This window comes from Camelina sativa, chromosome 14 (genome assembly GCF_030686135.1).
Source record: "Camelina sativa cultivar CO46 ecotype springtype chromosome 14, ASM3068613v1".
Lineage (NCBI taxonomy): Eukaryota > Viridiplantae > Streptophyta > Magnoliopsida > Brassicales > Brassicaceae > Camelina > Camelina sativa.
Genome location: NC_141893.1, coordinates 30769411 through 30788316, shown reverse-complemented (window position 1 = coordinate 30788316; position 18906 = coordinate 30769411). Strand labels below are relative to the sequence as shown.

Here is an 18906-nt window from a genome sequence, read left to right as displayed (position 1 = left end):
ACATGTTATTTCAAAATTCTATGTGTTTTGATTTTTAGAATTTACAATTCTATTTTGGACATAAATTTCAATGTTTCATGATAAAACTCTACAGAAAAGCCTGTTTAAAAAATTAGAAATAAAAGGCTTAGCTTAATACTTAAGCGTGTAAAAAGCGTGCCGAATAAAAAGTTTACAATGTGAAAGTCCAGTAAAGGCCCAATCTATATTCCTATAAACCACAGGCAGAGAAAATATCTAAGGTAGAGGAAAGCTCCGTCCCCAAATACAAAGGAAACAAAATCAAGTCGGCGGAAACGGGAAGAGATCGATCGGGAAAGTTACGGCGGCTGAAGTGATGGCGAACATAGAATCAGAAGCAATCGATTTCGAGCCTGAGGAGGATGACCTTATGGATGAAGAAGGTACAGCAGTTGACGCCGCCGATGTTTCTCCACGCGCGGGACACCCGAGGCTTAAGTCGGCTATCGCCGGAGCAAACGGCGAATCAGCGGCGCAGAAGAAGATCAAAGGCCGTGGGTTTCGCGACGAGAGAGATTCCGATCGTCAGCGCCGTCTTTCCTCACGCGATTTCGAGTCACTCGGTTCTGACGGCGGTCATGGTCCACAGCGATGTAATGTCTCTCAATCCCTTCTTCTCGCGCTGCTTCTAATTAGGTGTTTATAGTGTTGGGTTTACTGATTCTTCGCGTCGTTGATTGATTTTTATTAGTAATTTGTTTCTAGGGTTTCTCAAATTACCCCTGTGGCTTTGGATTCAATTTGACCTAGATGTGTTTTTTCATTAGATTTGTCTAGAACTTTCTATCTACTGACTAAAGACTTCTACTGTAGAGATTTTAGGTAAACATAGTCTGTGAGGGCTGAACATAGTTTCTTTGGTGGGTAATACAGTTTCGGAACTGTTTTGGTTGACTTGTTGTTCGTGTTTATGTGTAGCCGTTGAAGGATGGATTATTTTGGTCGCTGGAGTTCATGAGGAGGCACAGGACGATGATTTACTCAATGCTTTTGGTGACTTTGGGGAGATAAAGAATCTACATCTCAATCTCGATCGTCGTACTGGTTTTGTCAAGGTATGGGGTTTTTTTCTATGTTCATAGTGGTTCTTGGTGGGTTTAACAGCTGTTTTGTTGGCTATAGTGAAGCTAAGTTTTTTGCTATGTTATATTGATTCATGATGGACGTTAGATGTGATATTCTGTAAAGTGCAATACTCTTTTGTCCAAGATGACTCTCCTATTCGACATACTGTTATGTGTTAATCAGTGTAATGCTAAGTATTAGGAATGGAGAGCCAAAAATGATATGCAAAACTTTGCTAGTTTATAATGCTGTTATGATAGTTTCAACGGATGTACTCTGTCAGCTGCAATGCTGTTTTATCCCAGTTGATGCTCTCCTCTTAGACACACTTTATGTGTTGATCCATATATTGTTAACTATCAGAAATGAAGAGCCGAGTATGATAAGCTGTGTTTTAGAGGGAGTTTACGGATCAAGTTTTATTTTTTTTATCAGTTTGCGTGAGTTCTTATGCAAGTTGTATTTAACTTGTACACTTTCCCTTGTCGTTTTGATCAGGGCTATGCTTTGATAAAATATGAGAAGAAAGAAGAAGCACAGAAGGCGATATCAGCAATGAATGGTGCTGAGCTTCTAACGCAGAATGTCAGTGTTGACTGGGCATTCAGCAGTGGCCCCACTCATGGTGGATCTCACTGGAGAAAGAACCAGAGGTTGGTAACCTAATTACTCTTCTGTTTCCCCTCTCATTAACCAAGTACCACGACTTACAGATTATGTATCTCAAACCTTTTTTAACCATAGAAAAAGTACTATATTGTCCTAAGCACTTATTTCCCAATGAATCAATCACATGTGACTTATCAAGTAGTTTCACCTTTAGACGTTAATCATCTATTGATCATTGGGTTCTTTCTGGTCTTTGCAGGTCTGGGAGGTCCCAGCGTTCACGAAGCCCGAGAAGACGTTACTGATTGTATTATGATTTGGTATGGAGAGTTGTTTCCACATCTCTCAGTATTTGGGATCCTCTCTCTATCTGTAAGGTACGGTTGCAAGGCGTGAGTGTTGGACAATTTTTTTTTTTTGCAGTTATGTAGGGTTTGGCTGCTTTTGCGTTGTTTAATCTTATGCCTTTGTATGGGATTGTTGCGTTTAAACACCATGAGATCTGGTTTAATGCTTTGTGTTGGTAAAAAAAAAAAAATATACATTGGATGAGGAAGATGTTTTAATTTTCAGTCTCTATTGATTCATATTTAGGTGGGAGAACTTGCATGTACATGTGAAAATGATCGACCAAATGATTCTTCTCATCTAAAAATTCCGTATTTTGTTGGTCTTTAAAATATGAAAATTTTGTTGAACTTAATTAACTTGTTTTGCACCTTCTTAGTTAATTAAACTATTCCACATTTCTGGCTTGGCATTTACGGAATTTTCCCTATCAATGGCATTGACATCGTGTTTTGTCTATAGCCGTAACTAGCTTGTAATATATATGTTCAGTTAACAGAAATCATCAAAGGTTGATGAGTGGAGATAAGCGAGCTGTTGTACTTTCTTGCTACTCACATGATGCATGATTTCTTTTGTACGTTGCAATCATCTATACTTCGTGCATCGAGCCAGTCCCACATTAATATTTATGTGAATGTATAGACTTATTTTAATGGCTAAAACCATAAATTACTGCTGAAATTACTAAGAAAAGAAAAATGTACATGTGGAACCGTTGGAACTGTTACGTTTTTCTATGTTGTAAAAATTGGATTGTACCATAGGCTTAGGGCTTGATAAGAACATACCTTAGATTCTGTTGATTTAAAATCTGCGTTTTTCTCTCTTTTTTGGTAATCTGTTTCTGTCCCCCTTTTCGTACCAAAACTATGTGAAACGTAGCTACTTTGTTTAGTGTCAGTTTAATATTTTTCATCTGAACAAACCAAGAAATCAATAAACAAGTACTAGTATTTAGATATAATTAGTAAGTCATAGATCTATAACTTAGGTTTATGTTAAACACACTAGTAGCCAATGCTTAAAAATGTAGTTAGACAAAGCTACACCAAGCTAAAAAGACATATAACCCATAAAATCATGAAGATAATAAATGGATAGACCAAAAAGAAATAATGAACCATAATACAAATAACTGTATCGGTGGCAACTACCAAGCATTCAATTCCTTTCCCTTTTCATTTAACACCTGTGAAGACTCGCTGTGAGCTTCTCTACCTCTTTATATCAATATCATCATTTATCTGTTCTCTTGATTTAACATTTCAACGAAATACTATGATGCTTTTCTAATTTTAGTTTTACCTATAGGCTTATAGCAATCCTTCACTAATAGCAATATATATCACTTTTCTAGCTAGCGTCTAAAAGAGTACAAAAGCTAAAAGGGTTATACAATTGCAGGTGTGAACAAATGATAATTTTATCAAACTATCATTGTCAATCCATTGAATCAAGATGACCAATCATACGGGTTGTATTTCATTTTACAAAATATCATATCATTTGCTATCCGTGTGGCTAAATTTCTTGCTAACAATTAATTGGCAAGAACCGACATATAAAAAGTATTTTATACATCTATATTCACAATTCATACGTATATATGTCAATAAGTGGTGGGTGGTTACTTTACTACACATGGACGATTGTATAAATATTACTTACACCTCCCTTCATCAAAACTCTCATTCTCACATTTAATGAAAAAAGAAAAACTATATCATAGACGTGTATCTATATATGGTTATCATCATATTAAAGCCACCCATTAAATATAATTAGTTGTTTGTTGATTGTTGCTCTCACCTAAGAAAAAATCTTTAGGCCTACAAAGATTAATCACTATCTTTTTATAATTCACTCTCCAACCAATAAAAACAAAAACCTTAAAGAGGAAGAAGAAGAAGAATAAGAGGAAGAACAAAATAACACTCTCTCCCTCTCTCTCTCTAAGTAAGTTTTGATCTCCAACACAAAAATATGGAAGTAGAGAGTACGAGCAATGGCCAGCGTCCACCGCCTCCGGCTGAGATTGGTCGTGGTGCGTACTTGGCGTGGGAAGATTTGACGGTGGTTATACCAAACTTTACTGGTGGTCCGACTCGAAGGTTGCTCGATGGATTAAACGGTCACGCTGAACCCGGTCGGATCATGGCCATTATGGGTCCTTCCGGATCCGGCAAGTCCACGCTTCTTGATTCTCTCGCAGGTTCGTTTTCTTTTTTTTTTGGTAATACTGAGTGAGACATCTTTTAATTAAGAGATATCATAATATAGTAAAAGATTATTACCAATTTTACCTCCTATTACCAAATTTCTATCTTTTTTTTTTGTTTCGTTTTGTGAAATGGAAATGTTTTACTTAACTTTCTATGAATTCTCTTGGATATGGTATAATTTTGTTTTTAAGTAACACTTATAATTCAGATGATTAATTAACTGGTTATTATCTGATCACAAATAGGATTATAATAAATTGTTCCGAATGATCTCATGTATATTAGGTAGACTCGCAAGAAACGTGATCATGACTGGTAATCTTCTATTGAATGGGAAGAAGGCAAGACTAGACTACGGCCTCGTCGTAAGTAATAATTTCACATATCCAAATTCTAGTTTTGGTGTGTTTTAGGATTTTTTTTTATTGAAAATTATGATTGTATGGATAGGCTTATGTAACACAAGAGGACATTTTGATGGGGACACTAACGGTTAGGGAGACAATAACATACTCAGCACATCTAAGGCTTTCGAGTGATTTGACCAAAGAAGAAGTCAACGGCATTGTTGAAGGAACTATAATTGAGCTTGGTCTTCAAGACTGTGCAGACAGAGTCATAGGTAACTGGCACGCTAGAGGAGTGAGTGGCGGCGAGAGGAAACGTGTCAGCGTTGCGTTAGAGATCTTAACGCGGCCGCAGATTCTGTTTCTTGATGAACCAACTAGCGGTTTGGACAGTGCTTCTGCGTTCTTTGTGATTCAAACGCTAAGGAACATAGCTCGGGATGGCGATAGAACCATTGTTTCGTCGATTCATCAGCCTAGTAGCGAAGTTTTCGCTCTCTTTGATGATCTTTTCTTGCTCTCTAGTGGTGAGACTGTTTATTTTGGTGAATCCAAGTTTGCTGTTGAGGTAAAAACTGAGATCTAGCTTTCTTGGTTTTCAAGAAATATTGTGCTTGTCTGATTGCTAAACGCATATATCTCTCTGTGTGTTTTGTTTGCAGTTCTTTGCTGAAGCGGGGTTTCCTTGTTCAAAGAAACGAAACCCTTCTGACCATTTCCTAAGATGTATAAACTCAGATTTTGATACCGTTACAGCTACACTCAAAGGATCTCAGAGGATTCGGGTGAGATATCTAAATCTTTAAACTTTGAATAAGGCTGTAGAGACTCCTTCGAATAAAGACTCTCTATATCTTTTATTGTAGGAGACACCAGCTACATCAGATCCTTTGATGAATCTAGCAACGTCTGAGATCAAAGCTAGGCTTGTTGAGAATTACCGTCGTTCAGTCTATGCTAAATCCACAAAATCTCGGATCCGTGAATTAGCTAGCATGGTAAGCAAACCCTTCTTCTCTGTTTCACTCATTCAAGAATCCAAGACAAGTTTGTATATTGAAACCTTCTGTGTTCTGTTTTCGGGGTTTTACAGGAAGGACATCATTCGATGGAAGTGAGAAAGGGAAGTGAAGCGACCTGGTTTAAACAGCTACGAACTTTAACAAATAGATCATTTGTGAATATGTGCCGCGATATTGGATACTATTGGTCAAGAATTGTGATCTACATTGTCGTATCGTTCTGTGTCGGAACCATCTTTTACGATGTAGGACACAGCTACACATCGATCTTGGCTCGTGTTTCTTGTGGTGGATTCATTACAGGTTTCATGACGTTCATGTCCATTGGAGGGTTTCCTTCTTTCATTGAAGAAATGAAAGTGTTCTATAAAGAGAGGTTGAGTGGTTACTACGGCGTTTCGGTTTACATCATATCGAATTACGTCTCTTCTTTCCCGTTCTTGGTAGCGATTTCGCTCATCACAGGGAGTATCACTTACAACATGGTGAAATTCCGTCCTGGAGTCTCGCATTGGGCTTTCTTTTGTCTTAACATATTCTTCTCTGTCTCGGTCATTGAGAGTCTCATGATGGTTGTAGCTTCTCTTGTTCCAAACTTCTTGATGGGTCTAATCACTGGAGCTGGTATCATTGTAAGAAACCTACCCTCTCTATTTCAAGAATCTTCTGTTTTGTAATCCTCTGTATCTGAAACAGTGTTCTTGATCATGGTTTCTTTAATAGGGAATCATCATGATGACTTCTGGATTCTTCCGTCTACTTCCTGATCTTCCAAAGGTTTTCTGGCGTTATCCGATTTCCTACATGAGCTATGGTTCTTGGGCAATTCAGGTACTCTCTTTGCTTTATTTACAAGAACCATTCAATACTAATATTGAAGCGTTTAGCTTGCAAATATTGTGAATCTCACATTGAAGTTTCACTGTCAATTAGTTTTGATAAGAAGTTGGTGAGTCTTTGGTATCTAACATGTTTTTGTTTTCTTGTTTTATAAACTGAAGGGAGCATACAAGAACGATTTTCTTGGTCTAGAGTTTGACCCAATGTTTGCGGGTGAACCCAAGATGACAGGAGAGCAAGTGATAAACAAGATATTCGGAGTGCAAGTCACACATTCTAAGTGGTGGGACTTAGCAGCGATCGTGTTGATCCTTGTGTGTTACCGCATTCTCTTCTTCATAGTCTTGAAGCTCAAGGAGACAGCAGAGCCGGCTTTGAAAGCTATTCAAGCAAAGAGAACGATGAAGAGTCTCAAAAAGAGACCTTCTTTCAAGAAAGTTCCATCTTTATCTTCAATATCAAGGAGACACCAACCTCCACACTCACTTTCTTCTCAAGAAGGTCTTACCTCTCCGATACATTAAAGACTATATCAATATATATGTGTATACACTTTGTTTCCTAATCTGTTTTGCACATACAATCCAGCATCTGATGATTCTATGATTCAGCGTTATTATTGAACATTCCTTTAATATACAGTAGTTTCTCATCGTATACATATATATAATAAAATTCCTCCTATGGTTTTTTATTTTGTATGTATAAAAAAATATATATGGAATGCCTAAACCCGTTACCTATTAAACTTGTTATATAGATGCCCACATAATTTATATGAGAATTATAATGTCATTAACTATTTTTTGTTAATACCAAAACGACAATGTTTTGATGAAAGTCTTAATTCAAGAAAATGTCATTTAAACCATAAACTTTTAAATGTAGATCAATTAAACCATGAACTTTCAAACGTAGATCATTTAAACCATGAACTTTGTTGTAAGTCATTTAAAACATTAACTTTCATTGACTGAGATATTTTAGATATCAAGTTTCGTTAACCAAGCCAAATTCGACATAACATTAAATATGCTAACAAAAACAAGTGATATTTGGTGTTTTTAGCGTCTTTCATCTTTCGTTTCATACTTTGTTTTTGCCGTTTTGTCGTGTCTTTTGTGTATTTTTGTTTGTGTCTTGAGTCTTTTTCATGTATTAGAACACTACACTGGAGTTTGAAGGATTGATCACCTTGTTTTAGATCCATAGAATTGATCATTTTATTCTAGATCCTAAGTTTTTCTATACTATACTTGTGATGCCCCTTGTGCTTGAGATCTTGATCCTTATATTTGTCTTTGTGATCAATTTATGTAACACATGTTAGCAGACTTTAATATCAAATTTATTTTAGCTTGATGTCTAAAAATTCCTAGTCAGTGAAATGATTCAAATGACCTTCAACAAAGTTCATAGTTTAAATGACCTAAATTTTAAAGTTCATGGTTTAAATGACCTACAGTTAAAAGTTCATAGTTTAAATGATATTTTTTCAAATTAAAACCTTCATTAAAACAACGTCGTTTTGGTACTAACGAAGAGTGGTTAACGACATAGTAATAAATGTTTGTTAGTTGTTTAGTTATCGGATTTAACATCATGTTCTTTTTTGGCTTGGTTAACAAAACTTAATGTTTAAAAGAGCTAGTAAACAAAAGTTGATGTTTTAAATAGTCTACAACAAAATTCATGGTTTAAATGGCCAAAATTTGAAAGGTCATGGTTTAAACAAAAAAATTCTGGAACTAAAATATCTTAGACTCAATAATTAAGAAAATTTGGACTAAGGCCCTGATTGGTAACGACTATTACTTGTGGCTATAGTAACATTGACTGTAAAAATTTGGCTGTAAAGAATTTGGCTGTAGAGACTTTGGCTGTAGATACTTTGACTGTTAAAATCTGATTGTTAAAAACAAAACTTGAAAAAGCTGTGACTGTAATTTGTTTATTATTATATATAATTTTATAAATAGATATATCATGATAAATATTAATCTATAGGTCACATAGTGACAAAACAATAAATTTTATTAATAAAAAATTGCAAAGAAATATAATGGTGATGATAAAAATAATAAATTTGTGAACAAAAATGGGTGTCAAAAGAAAGAAACAAAATGATGATAATTAATCTATAAAAAATGTTTGTGCAAAAATATATATAAATTTAGAGAGAGATTTTAATTATGATGGGACAAAGAATGTTTTTTTATTCTACAGCGTCAATGTGGCTTTAGAAAACAAAGGAAAGTAAAGAACCAAAAAATTAAAGTGACAGTTGAAACTTTTAAAAAATAAAAAAGTAATAAAAGCCTGATTGGCAAATAAAATGTTGTTAAGACTTTTAAATGTTTTTAAAGCCTTAAAAGTCTTCACCAATGAAGGTCTAAATAAAGAGAATTTTTGAGAAATATCCTTTTTGGTGTACCTTTTTTCAAAAATACCCCTTCCATCTATCCATTTTAAAAAATACTACTTTTTAAATATGAAAAATTTAAAGTTTTATATGGTTCACAAGGTACTTCTAGATAATAACTACTACCTCTAGACTCGATCCAAATATTTATAAAGTTTGAAAATATTTTTAAAAGTTTTTAGAAGGTTTTTAAAAGGTTTACAAAGTTTTTAAAAGACTTTTAAACTGTTTTTAAAAGGTATTTATACTGTATTTATAAAATATATAAAAATTTTTATACATATATAAAGGTAATTTGTGTATATATTTATAAGCTTACACACAAAGTTTGCAAATTTTTAGTGGTTTTTTTGGTAAAGTTTGAAAGAGGGGGTATTTTTGAAAAATGGTATTGCAAAAGGGATATTTTTGAAATTCCCCTTTAAATAAATCATAAATAACAATTTTAAATAATTAAACATCTTTTTTAATATTATTATTATTATTGTTTTTTGTCGGCTTTTAATATTATTATTATTATTTAGTTTTTAAATATATCATATTAAATAAATAAAAAAGAAAATAAAACCGGTCGTTTTGACTAATTACATAAAACAGTAACTTATTTCATATTTGATTTTTTAAAAATTTAAAACAGATATAATTAAGAGTCATTATGCCGAGTTATGATATGGTTACCAACTCTTAACAATCAATGTGAAACCAAATGATTTGTTATTTTAATGCATATCAGTAGAAATCTATATATCTTTTTTTTTAAAAAAATGTAATGCTAGCTATTTAATCTGAATATTAATTTCTTTCTAAAGATTATTATACATTATTTTTAATATAAAAGTCAAATATGTAATTTTTTTGTTAAAGAAAATAAAAGGATTACAATTCAAATATTCAATGTATAATTTTTTTTTTGACAACAAAGGATACTAGATTGGCTCAAACAAGCCAATACGAAGGTACATTGTTAACATAGATAACTAAATGCGGAACTGTGCGAGCGCGTCACGCAAGATTATCCGCTTTACCATTATGAGAATGCGGGACGTAGACTAATGAAAAGGAAGTAAACTCCTCTTTATCCACCTGGATGTTCTCCAAGTAAAGTGTAAAAGCTGGCCACTCGGAAGGCGAAAACACCATCTTCACTAAGTCGGAGCAGTCGGTGAGGAAAACAACAGATTGGTTATCCGCTCCAATCATACATCGCATGACCCAGACAAGGGCCTCAATCTCAGCATGGAGAGGGGTCATACTACGACGAAAGTTGGCAGCTTCTATAGTGGGGACGTCACCATAAGGCGACGTGCAGAACCACCCTCTTCCTGCATAACAGTTTGTTGCTTTCCAGGAACCAATCAAGAGTTTTAGGTTCGTCATATTCGTCTAAGTGCACCCACCAGGTGTTTACTTTTATTCCTTACTCTCAATTTGTTTTTTTTTATTAATCGAGCTTAAAAATTCTTAGCTTTGATGTTTGTCTGAATGTAAAGTTGTTCTGTTCTTCTGGTTATTAATCGAGCTCCAAGTTCGTAGCTTTGGATGTTAGTCTGAATTGAAAGTTGGATGTTAGTCTGAACTGAAGGTTGTTCTGTTCTTCTTGACTATTTAGTTATTTTGAAGAGGACTTTGAAACTTTGTTATTTGGTTTTCTTAATCCATTCTCGTGTTACTGTTCTATGTTGTGTATCCATTAAACCTCGGGGTGTTTTTAATGAGTTGGTTGCAGATTGGTTCTACTACGATTGAAGTAAGGACAAAAGAGGAAGGTGTTCTTGCAGTCAAGAAGCGTAAGGAGATAATTGGAAGGTTTTGAGAACTAAGTCTTTTTGTGAAATTTTTGTTTATCATTTTCATGTTTGGATGTTCTCTAAACATTTTGAATCTCATATAAGAAAGAAGAAGGCTGTTCACAAGACCATTACAACCGATGACAAGTTTTGTTGTCCCTTCTTTCGATCTCCGAAGCTGCCTGCTTTGTTTAATCGCAGCTGAATTGATTCTGATCCTTGTGTGGTACTTTCCATCTGTTTTTTACTATGAACGTTAGGTTTTGCGATCTAATTTTCCAATTCTAGGTATGTTAATATTCGAAAGATCTTAGATTTGGTGAAACCAAACTTGCTACTAACTGCAATTTGTGATTTTCTTCTTTGACTTTTGGGTATTCTACTTTTGGCCGTGCAAAGTTTTTTAGCTTTGGTTATTTTGGTTTATTCTCGTTTTGGGATCGAGCAATCCGCTACTACTTAATTGCAATTGAGGTGGTGCTCAGTTTCTTCTGTTCACTTCTCAACCTATAATGCTTTTGTTACTTTTTCTTTCATTTTCCTCTTGCTGACACTTCCTTTTTTAATTTAATTCTCAGCTGAGGCCCAACTTTGCTGATGCTTGGTCGAACTTGGCAAGTGCATACATGCGAAAGGGAAGACTCAGCGAGGCAACACAATGCTGTCAGCAGGCCCTCTCATTGAACCCACTTCTAGTAATGGAATTTATGAGCCTTCTGTTTAAGTTTTCACCGTATTCTGTTTCACTACTTCTGGGATATTCACTGTCTAGCTTCTTTCGTTCGTCTTCTCACCTCGTAATGTATTTTTTTCTTAGGTTGACGCACATAGTAATCTCGGGAATCTGATGAAGGCTCAAGGATTGATTCATGAAGTAAGTCTTGTGAATTGAACTAGTTAAGTTATTCTGTTCATGTCCCTGTTCCAGCACTAAATAAATATTATCTGCAATTGTCTTGTGAGCTAGTTATGGATGTGGCCTCAATGTTACAATAGATTGATTTGAAGTCTTTTCATTGCAGAAGAATTTTTAATTGAATCAAAATAAATTATATCTAAATGGTTGGTGACGTGATGCTCCTACCAATTTGTATTGCTGCATTTGGTCTGACATTTACTTGAATGTGCAGGTTTCTAAAATACTTTCATGTCTAGCAATTCATCTAGTGTCTTGTCTTTTTTTTTGTCCGTTACTAGTTTTCTCTCTTTGCCTCTATGATCTAGTTCTTAAATTATATATTTTTTTCACTTCGCTTGATTCTTATTTCTTGGAATCTGTTAGTGTCTCAGTGTCTTATTCATCTGTGTGTTGGTTATAGGCTGAAAAAAATAGATGATAAAGTTAAATCCTTACTTTTAGACTTCCACTAATTATCTGCTTTGTGAGAGCTTGCTTATAAACACTTATAATCTTTCTTGTTTGTGCAGTGTCTGACTATTTGGAGTTTCCAACATGGAGCGGTTTGTGATACTCATAATCATTTCCTCAAAAAAAGAAGCTTCCAGCTTTTGGAGTAGTGGGTTCCAAGCTCTGTGAGAAAGTTTGAATCATGCCAAGGACCTCAGATCAGGAGAACATTAACATGAATGAAGAGTCTTGTATCCATCATTATATAGAAGGATGATAGTTTAAAAGTATTTTTTCGAGACTGGGTGAATAATGTTTGTTTTATGAAATGATGTGTATCTTGTGGATGTTTATTATATATAAATTGGATATTTTGCAAATTAAGCAGGTTCCACCAAATTTATTAGCTTTATACAATTGCATAGAATAAGAGTCATAACAATGCATGTTAAAATGCGCATACCCTTTCGTCACAAGTATAGTGTAGTAAATCGTAACAAGTTTATGATGACACTTGGCGATGTAGCAATCTGTCGCAAATCAATGACGATTGTATTGTCGGTTCTTGAAGCAAATTGATACGTATATTTCAGACGCATTCTGTAGCAAATACCTACTGCAAAATGTAACATTTTGTAGTAAATAACTATATTTACGTTAGTATCTAAATTATAGCAAATTGCGACAATTTACTATGATGTAAACATTTGCTATGACCAAATAGTTACTAAATAATTTTATCGCAAATATGTAACAAAATAATTTTAGCTACAAATAACACATTATAACTACTAATATTTCCATAATAATGCAGACCATTTTTACTAGTGATAACACAATACAGCCGAACCTCTATAAATTAATACTCTTTAAATTAATACTCGCTATAAATTAATAAATTCTTCCGGTCCCGAGTTGGACCGGTGTAAAAAGTAACACATTTCGATAAATTAATAAGATAATAATATTTTTGGAAATCCTATGTAAAAATATGGTCCCATCAATATTATTAATTAATAATCAAATAATATTAACATATATATATATATATATATAAGAAAATCTAGTGAAATATGACTTTGTTGTTGTTTGCATATTCTTGAATTTACATTCTAATTGGAGCTTATTTCTAATCTTTTTTATTGTTGTCTTCTCAAACCGCATCCAAAAATTGTGGAAAGTCCTAAATGCGATAATTGTTTATTTACTTGTAATTGGTTTTAAAATTACCGCAATATATTCTTCGACTTCATCATTACCATGAATGATACTAGTAGCAATTTCTTCTAAACTCTAAACTTCTAACATTTACCGTTTTTATCTAAACTCTAATTTAAAAATTAAAAAGAAATATGTAAAAATATGAATGATAACAAAAGTATCTTATTTTGTAATATAAAATTAAAAAATCTGAAAATTAAATATCTCTTCATAAATTAAAACCTCTATAAATTAATAAAATTTCCTGGTCCCGACCTTATTAATTTATAGAGGTTTTACTGTAATCCATCAAAGAATTTTCAAAAGAATCATCTCATAATAAAATAGTAATATAATAATAATGTTAATTAGAACACATGTGTTCATTAAATAATAAATTTATTTTATTAACAATTTACAACTGAAAAAAATCTATATTATGAAAGATGACCAACTTCTCCATTTGAGTGATACATCAGCAGTGGAGAGAGTGCCACCTATCTATTCTCATTAAAAGCAAACAGACCTAAACTTAAAGGAATATGAAACATCTTTCATGTATTTTTTTTTTTTTTTTTTTTTTTTTTTTTTTTTTTTTTTTTTATCACAAACAGTTTCGATACTTACATAAGAAATTTAGAGAGGCTTAGAACATGTCCCAAAAAAATAGATGAATCACCAAAAGACAAAAGGGCATCGAGAGTGAATCAAAACGCCACTTCTTCCTCTTGGCGTAAACCATGAATGTATTGGCATATGGTTTAAGTGTTACAAATTTGTCAATAGTTTGAAAAGTTGCTGTAGTGATAGAGATATTGGTTAATATTGTAAAGAAATTTATGAAAGTTTGTCTCTAAAGAAATAAATTTTTATATATAAAGAAGATTGGAGTTTTGTTCACTATCAAATGGAAGATATTTGAATAAAACTGTATTCTCACTTTTTTTTTATCATATTCTATCTCTCATTTCCTCTAAAACTGAGACAATAAATAAAACTCTCTTTATATGACACATAGTCATTGGTATATTGGTCTTTCTAATTGTTTTTGTCTTATATTCTCTCTCACAAACTCTGTATCTCACAAAAGCAAAAAAGTGCTTTTTTTTTTTTTTTGAACAAAGAAAACTTCTCATTAGGCCTTAATAAAGTTTAAGTTACAACATTCAGCTCACTAAGGGCCTCTTTTGCCAAAACATCGGCAAGACGATTGAGATTTCGGGGAACAAAGAAAAATGAGACAAAAGATAGATTTGCTGATAGTTCAAGGATGTCGTAAAGTATCCCATGAAGCTCCTTCGACTGAAGCTTCCCATTGAGGGCATTGACTAGCAGCTGCGAGTCCGATGCAAATTGGATGATCTTGAGGTCCGATTCAACTGCAACACATAGCGCGGCTAGTGTTTCCATAGCTTCGGCCATCAAGGGAGAGGAGACAGATAGGGCAAAGGACGAGCCTTCTCGGGTTATCTGCTCCTGTGAATTCCTAAAGAGCCAGCCTAGACCAGCACAAACATCGTCCTTCCAAGCCACATCAGTAAAACAGGTTAGAGCGTTGCTTGGTACTAGAGGCTTGATTAGGGATTGACTTTACGATGGGCTCCTCTCTATAGGGTTTGGGCTGATTGCCATTTTTTTGCCCTCAGCAAAGCTAGTAAGATCGCCTCCTCCGGAGAGGTTTTCTGGTTGTTGAAGATGAGCTTGTTACGAGCTGTCCAAATTGTCCAAATAATCCAAGGGAAAACCGGTCCGGCATTCAATCCTGTTGGAGGGAGGCACAAGAGGGAGTTTGCCAAACGAATCCCATCCTTCACAGAGAGGATGGACAGGGAGTTTAGCGAGGTTGATGTAGGTGCTAACTGCCAAGTTTTTATCGCAAAAGGACACTTGAATAGGAGATGGAGGACTGATTCATCCTGTTTGCAGTGGGGGCACTTTACAGAAGCATTTACGTGTCTGTGGAGAAGATTTTCTCCCATCGGTAGAGCGTTCTGGGCTGCTTTCCAGAGGAGGAGTTTCGTCTTTGGAGCTGTTTTTCAGTGCCTAGATATTCGACTTCCAGCTAAAGGTACTGGCATTCCCTACTTCTGCGGTAGGTTTAGCGACTTCTTTTGATGCCATCTCTTCATAATACCCAGATTTTACTGTGTAGAGTCCATCCGATGCTGGAAGCCAAGCCCAAGAGTCCATGGCTCCCAGTCTACTAGGCCTCAGTTGTTTGATTTCGGCGGAGTATGAAGGGAGGATAGCTTCAATGAGGTTGTCATTCCATCCTCGAGTACCTGGGAGGAGGAGGTCGGCTACCATTAGGTTCTGAGACGCTTCTGAAGGAGGTCCCACTGGAGAAACTGCAGAATTGAGGGAAAGCCGTGGGGTTCGCCAGACTGGAATTGACTCACCCGATCCGATGAGTCGTCCCATGTGTGGTTTGATTAAGTCTCGTCCCATACAGATACTTCTCCAACCATGAGATGCTGATCCTTTAGGGGAGTGGTGTTGAGGAGCAATATTTCCCGAGGAGAACACGTGCAAGAAGGCAAGATGGGTTTCAGAGGATCCTCCAGGTATTCTTTGCCAACAGGGCTCTATCAAAAACTTTTATGTCTCGGAATCCTAGTCCACCTGTTTTAAAAGATTTTGACATTCTTTTCCAAGAAATCCAAGACATCTTCTTTGTTTCCGAATTTGCATCCCACCAGAACCTTGTGAGAGTTGACTGGATCCTCTTGCACAGAGAGTTTGGGAGATGGAAACAAGCCATTGTGTACATAGGCATAGCAGCTAGAACAGATTTGAGCATCGTTAACTTGCCAGGAGTGGATAAGAATCTTGATGACCAGCTAAGGGCACGCTGTTTGATTCGATCTACTATCATACCGAACAAATCTTTCTTTTTCCTTCCAAATAGTTCTGGTAAGCCTAAGTACTTACCTTGTCCTCCCTCCTCTTTGATATTAAGGTCTGCTTTTGCTTGTTCTCTAACAGCTGTTGGTGTTTTTGCAGAGAAAGTAATGGAGGATTTATCCTGGTTAATCTTTTGTCCCGAAGCATTTTCATACTTCCTGAGAATAGATCGCAAGGTTAGGCAGCTTTGATGGTCTGATTTGCAGAAGAACATGGTGTCATCAGCAAACAGAAGGTGGTTGACTCGAGGGCTACGTTTTGCCACTTTGATTCCCGGTAAGCGACCATGAACTTGGGCTTTATTACACATGCTAGAGAGCACTTCACTGCAGATAATGAACAGGTATGTTGATAGAGGATCTCCCTGTCGGATACCTCTCTGGGGAATGACCTCCCCTAGAGCTTGACCATTTAGCAGGTAAGAGTAGGAAACTGTAGAGATACACTGCATGATCCAGTTAACCAAAGTTCGGTGAAACCCCATTCTAGTCATTGCTGCTCGTATGAATTCCCATTCAAGCCTATCATAGGCTTTGCTCATATCTGTCTTGACAGCCATGTAGCATCTCTTTCTAGCACCCAAGGTTTTTAGGTTATGGAGAGCCTCATGAGTAATCAGAACATTATCTGAGATTGCTCTTTGTGGAACAAAGGAAGATTGATTCTCTGAGATACATGCATGGAGAACAGGTTGTAGTCTCTTAGCTAGTAGTTTAGCTATAATTTTATAGTAGACTGAGCATAGGGCAATTGGCTGGTAGTCTGAAACTTTTTGAGCAGTCGTGATCTTTGGGATCAGCCTGATATGGGTGTGATTTATCTTATTTGGCAGGTGGCCCGAGATAAAGAAAGCCTGGACCTCCGATACGATCTTATCACTTAAAGTATCCCAGTGTGATTGAAAGAAGCTAGTCGAGAAGCCATCTGGACCGGGTGCTTTATCTGCATGGATTGAGGATCACGCCTGTTTTATCTTCAGGGCATTTGGTAAAACTGTCAATCTGTTGTTCATTTCATCAGTGATACATGGAGTCAGTGCTTCGTTAACATTTGTTGTCCTGTCCCCGCCCTGGGAGGTGAAGATTTCTTGGAAATAGTTTGATATGACCTGCACAATATCCTTCTCCTCGTACACTGGGGTTCCATTAGCAGATTCTATGACAGAAATGTTGTTGGCGGCTCTTCTACCTTTGGTGGCAGCATGAAAATACCCAGTGTTCTTATCTCCCAGGTTTAACCATAACTGTCTGCTGCATTGTTTTCAGAACTCTTCTTATTTTTTATAGGCGAGCAGCAGTCTATGATTTAGAGAGTCAATTGAAGGTTGAGGGGTTTAATTATCACTCATTGCCTCCTCCAGTTGTTCCTGGAAGGATACAATTTCTTTCTGACTATTTGAGTGTTGTGTCTTGCACCAGGTGATGATTGCGGTTCTGCACAGATGGATTCTCTGATCAACTGATGCGTCAGGTAAAGAATTCCAGGCCTCAAGCACAAGTTTTTTAATTTCATCATTTCCTTTCAGCCGTCTATCATATCGAAATAATCCACTTCTCCTCCGTTTTACAGGGTCAAAGGAAATCACCAGAGGCCTATGATCAGATCCTTCAAACCGTAGATATTCGCTTCTACCTGAGGGATAAGCTATGGTCCAGTCGCTATTTGCCATGGCTCTATCCATTCGACATCTAATCAGGTGAGAGTGTCTCATTCCTCTCTAGGATAAAAAATTCCCGGTATGCTTAAGATCAAAGTGGTCGCAGGTTGACATAAATGATATGAGATCCGAGAAAGAGCCTTCCGGTCTTAGGGGACCACCCACTTTCTCAGAGCCATGGATAATATCATTGAAATCTCCGGTAATTAGCCAAGGTCCCGATCTGGAAGAAGCGCGCTCCTGGAGATGGTTCCAAACTTGTGTGCGGGTTGCTCTGTCAGGCTCACCATACATGAAAGTGGTACAGAAAGTTCTTCCCTTCGCTGTAATATTTGTTTCAATAAAATGTTGATTTCAGAAACAGATTTCCACTTCAACACTTTGTTTCCAGAGGAGTGCTAGGCCACCGACTCCCGAGGCATTGGGTGGTACTAAGTGATGTGACTGGTACCCTAAGCATTCAAGATATTGGAGAACCATATCCAAGGAGTTTTTGGTCTCCATGAGGAATAGTAAGTCAGGAGAAATCTTTTTACGGATTTCCCTTAACCTCTGGACTGTCATGGGATTCCCCAACCCACAACAGTTCCAGCTCACTGCTCTTAAGGAAGAGGGGGAGGCAGATTCTGAAAATCCACCATGTTTTTCTTGATTGCAGGAATCAGTGGGATAGTTGGGGCACCAGATGAAGGTCTTCTGCGGCGTGAAGATGTGACATATGACTGGGAGTTCCTTTTAGATGGACCTACATCCGCATCCATATTGGTTGCAGTCCCTCTATTACAGCGGGAAGTAGTTGGAGGAGTCTTAACTTGCTTGGTTCGCAAAGTACTTGAGATAAGAGGTCTTTTTCCAACTTTTGACCCCGTAGTCTTTTTTGGGGATCCCTGAGTAAAGATTCTCTTAGGCGTTTTTGCTCATGGGAGCTTGTGCGCAGCTTTATTTACCGGTTTAACTGACGGGGGGCGTCCTTGTCCTCTTTTGCTTGTTCTAGGTTCATCATGTTGGGGATACACAGGAGGAAGATGTGGCAACCCTGTTGGGCTAGTAGTATCAAGAGCTGCTGGGGAAAACTCCAGGGAGGATGCAAGCACTGCCGCCTCAACGATTT

At 36.2% G+C, this 18906-nt stretch overlaps 4 protein-coding genes and 1 long non-coding RNA gene across 5 annotated transcripts; 3 read left to right on the top strand and 2 right to left on the bottom strand.

The window, feature by feature from the left end:
* The first annotated feature begins 145 nt into the window (after window positions 1-145).
* LOC104742665 (RNA-binding protein Y14) lies at window positions 146-2872 on the top strand. The gene is made up of 4 exons (XM_010463680.3): window positions 146-614; window positions 940-1076; window positions 1585-1739; window positions 1955-2872. The coding sequence occupies exons 1-4, from the start codon at window positions 338-340 to the stop codon at window positions 1998-2000; spliced, it is 615 nt and encodes a 204-aa protein (XP_010461982.1). The 5' UTR covers window positions 146-337; the 3' UTR covers window positions 2001-2872.
* Window positions 2873-3300: 428 nt separating this feature from the next.
* LOC104742664 (ABC transporter G family member 12) lies at window positions 3301-7171 on the top strand. Its single transcript, XM_010463679.3, has 8 exons — window positions 3301-4258; window positions 4554-4633; window positions 4719-5183; window positions 5278-5400; window positions 5482-5613; window positions 5709-6269; window positions 6361-6468; window positions 6639-7171. The coding sequence occupies exons 1-8, from the start codon at window positions 4030-4032 to the stop codon at window positions 6999-7001; spliced, it is 2061 nt and encodes a 686-aa protein (XP_010461981.1). The 5' UTR covers window positions 3301-4029; the 3' UTR covers window positions 7002-7171.
* Window positions 7172-9901: 2730 nt separating this feature from the next.
* On the bottom strand, window positions 9902-10276 carry LOC147928837 (uncharacterized). Its single transcript, XM_087486286.1, has one exon. It carries the CDS (start codon window positions 10274-10276, stop codon window positions 9902-9904), a length of 375 nt encoding a protein of 124 aa, XP_087342412.1.
* A 759-nt stretch (window positions 10277-11035) lies between these two features.
* On the top strand, window positions 11036-12418 carry LOC104742663 (uncharacterized). The gene is made up of 4 exons (XR_015580959.1): window positions 11036-11160; window positions 11265-11381; window positions 11504-11560; window positions 12115-12418. It is a non-coding gene; the product is annotated as an uncharacterized LOC104742663 (long non-coding RNA).
* Window positions 12419-14386: 1968 nt separating this feature from the next.
* LOC147928836 (uncharacterized) lies at window positions 14387-15213 on the bottom strand. Its single transcript, XM_087486285.1, has 2 exons — window positions 14875-15213; window positions 14387-14755 (listed from the first exon to the last, which is right to left on the bottom strand). The coding sequence occupies exons 1-2, from the start codon at window positions 15211-15213 to the stop codon at window positions 14387-14389; spliced, it is 708 nt and encodes a 235-aa protein (XP_087342411.1).
* Window positions 15214-18906: the final 3693 nt, after the last annotated feature.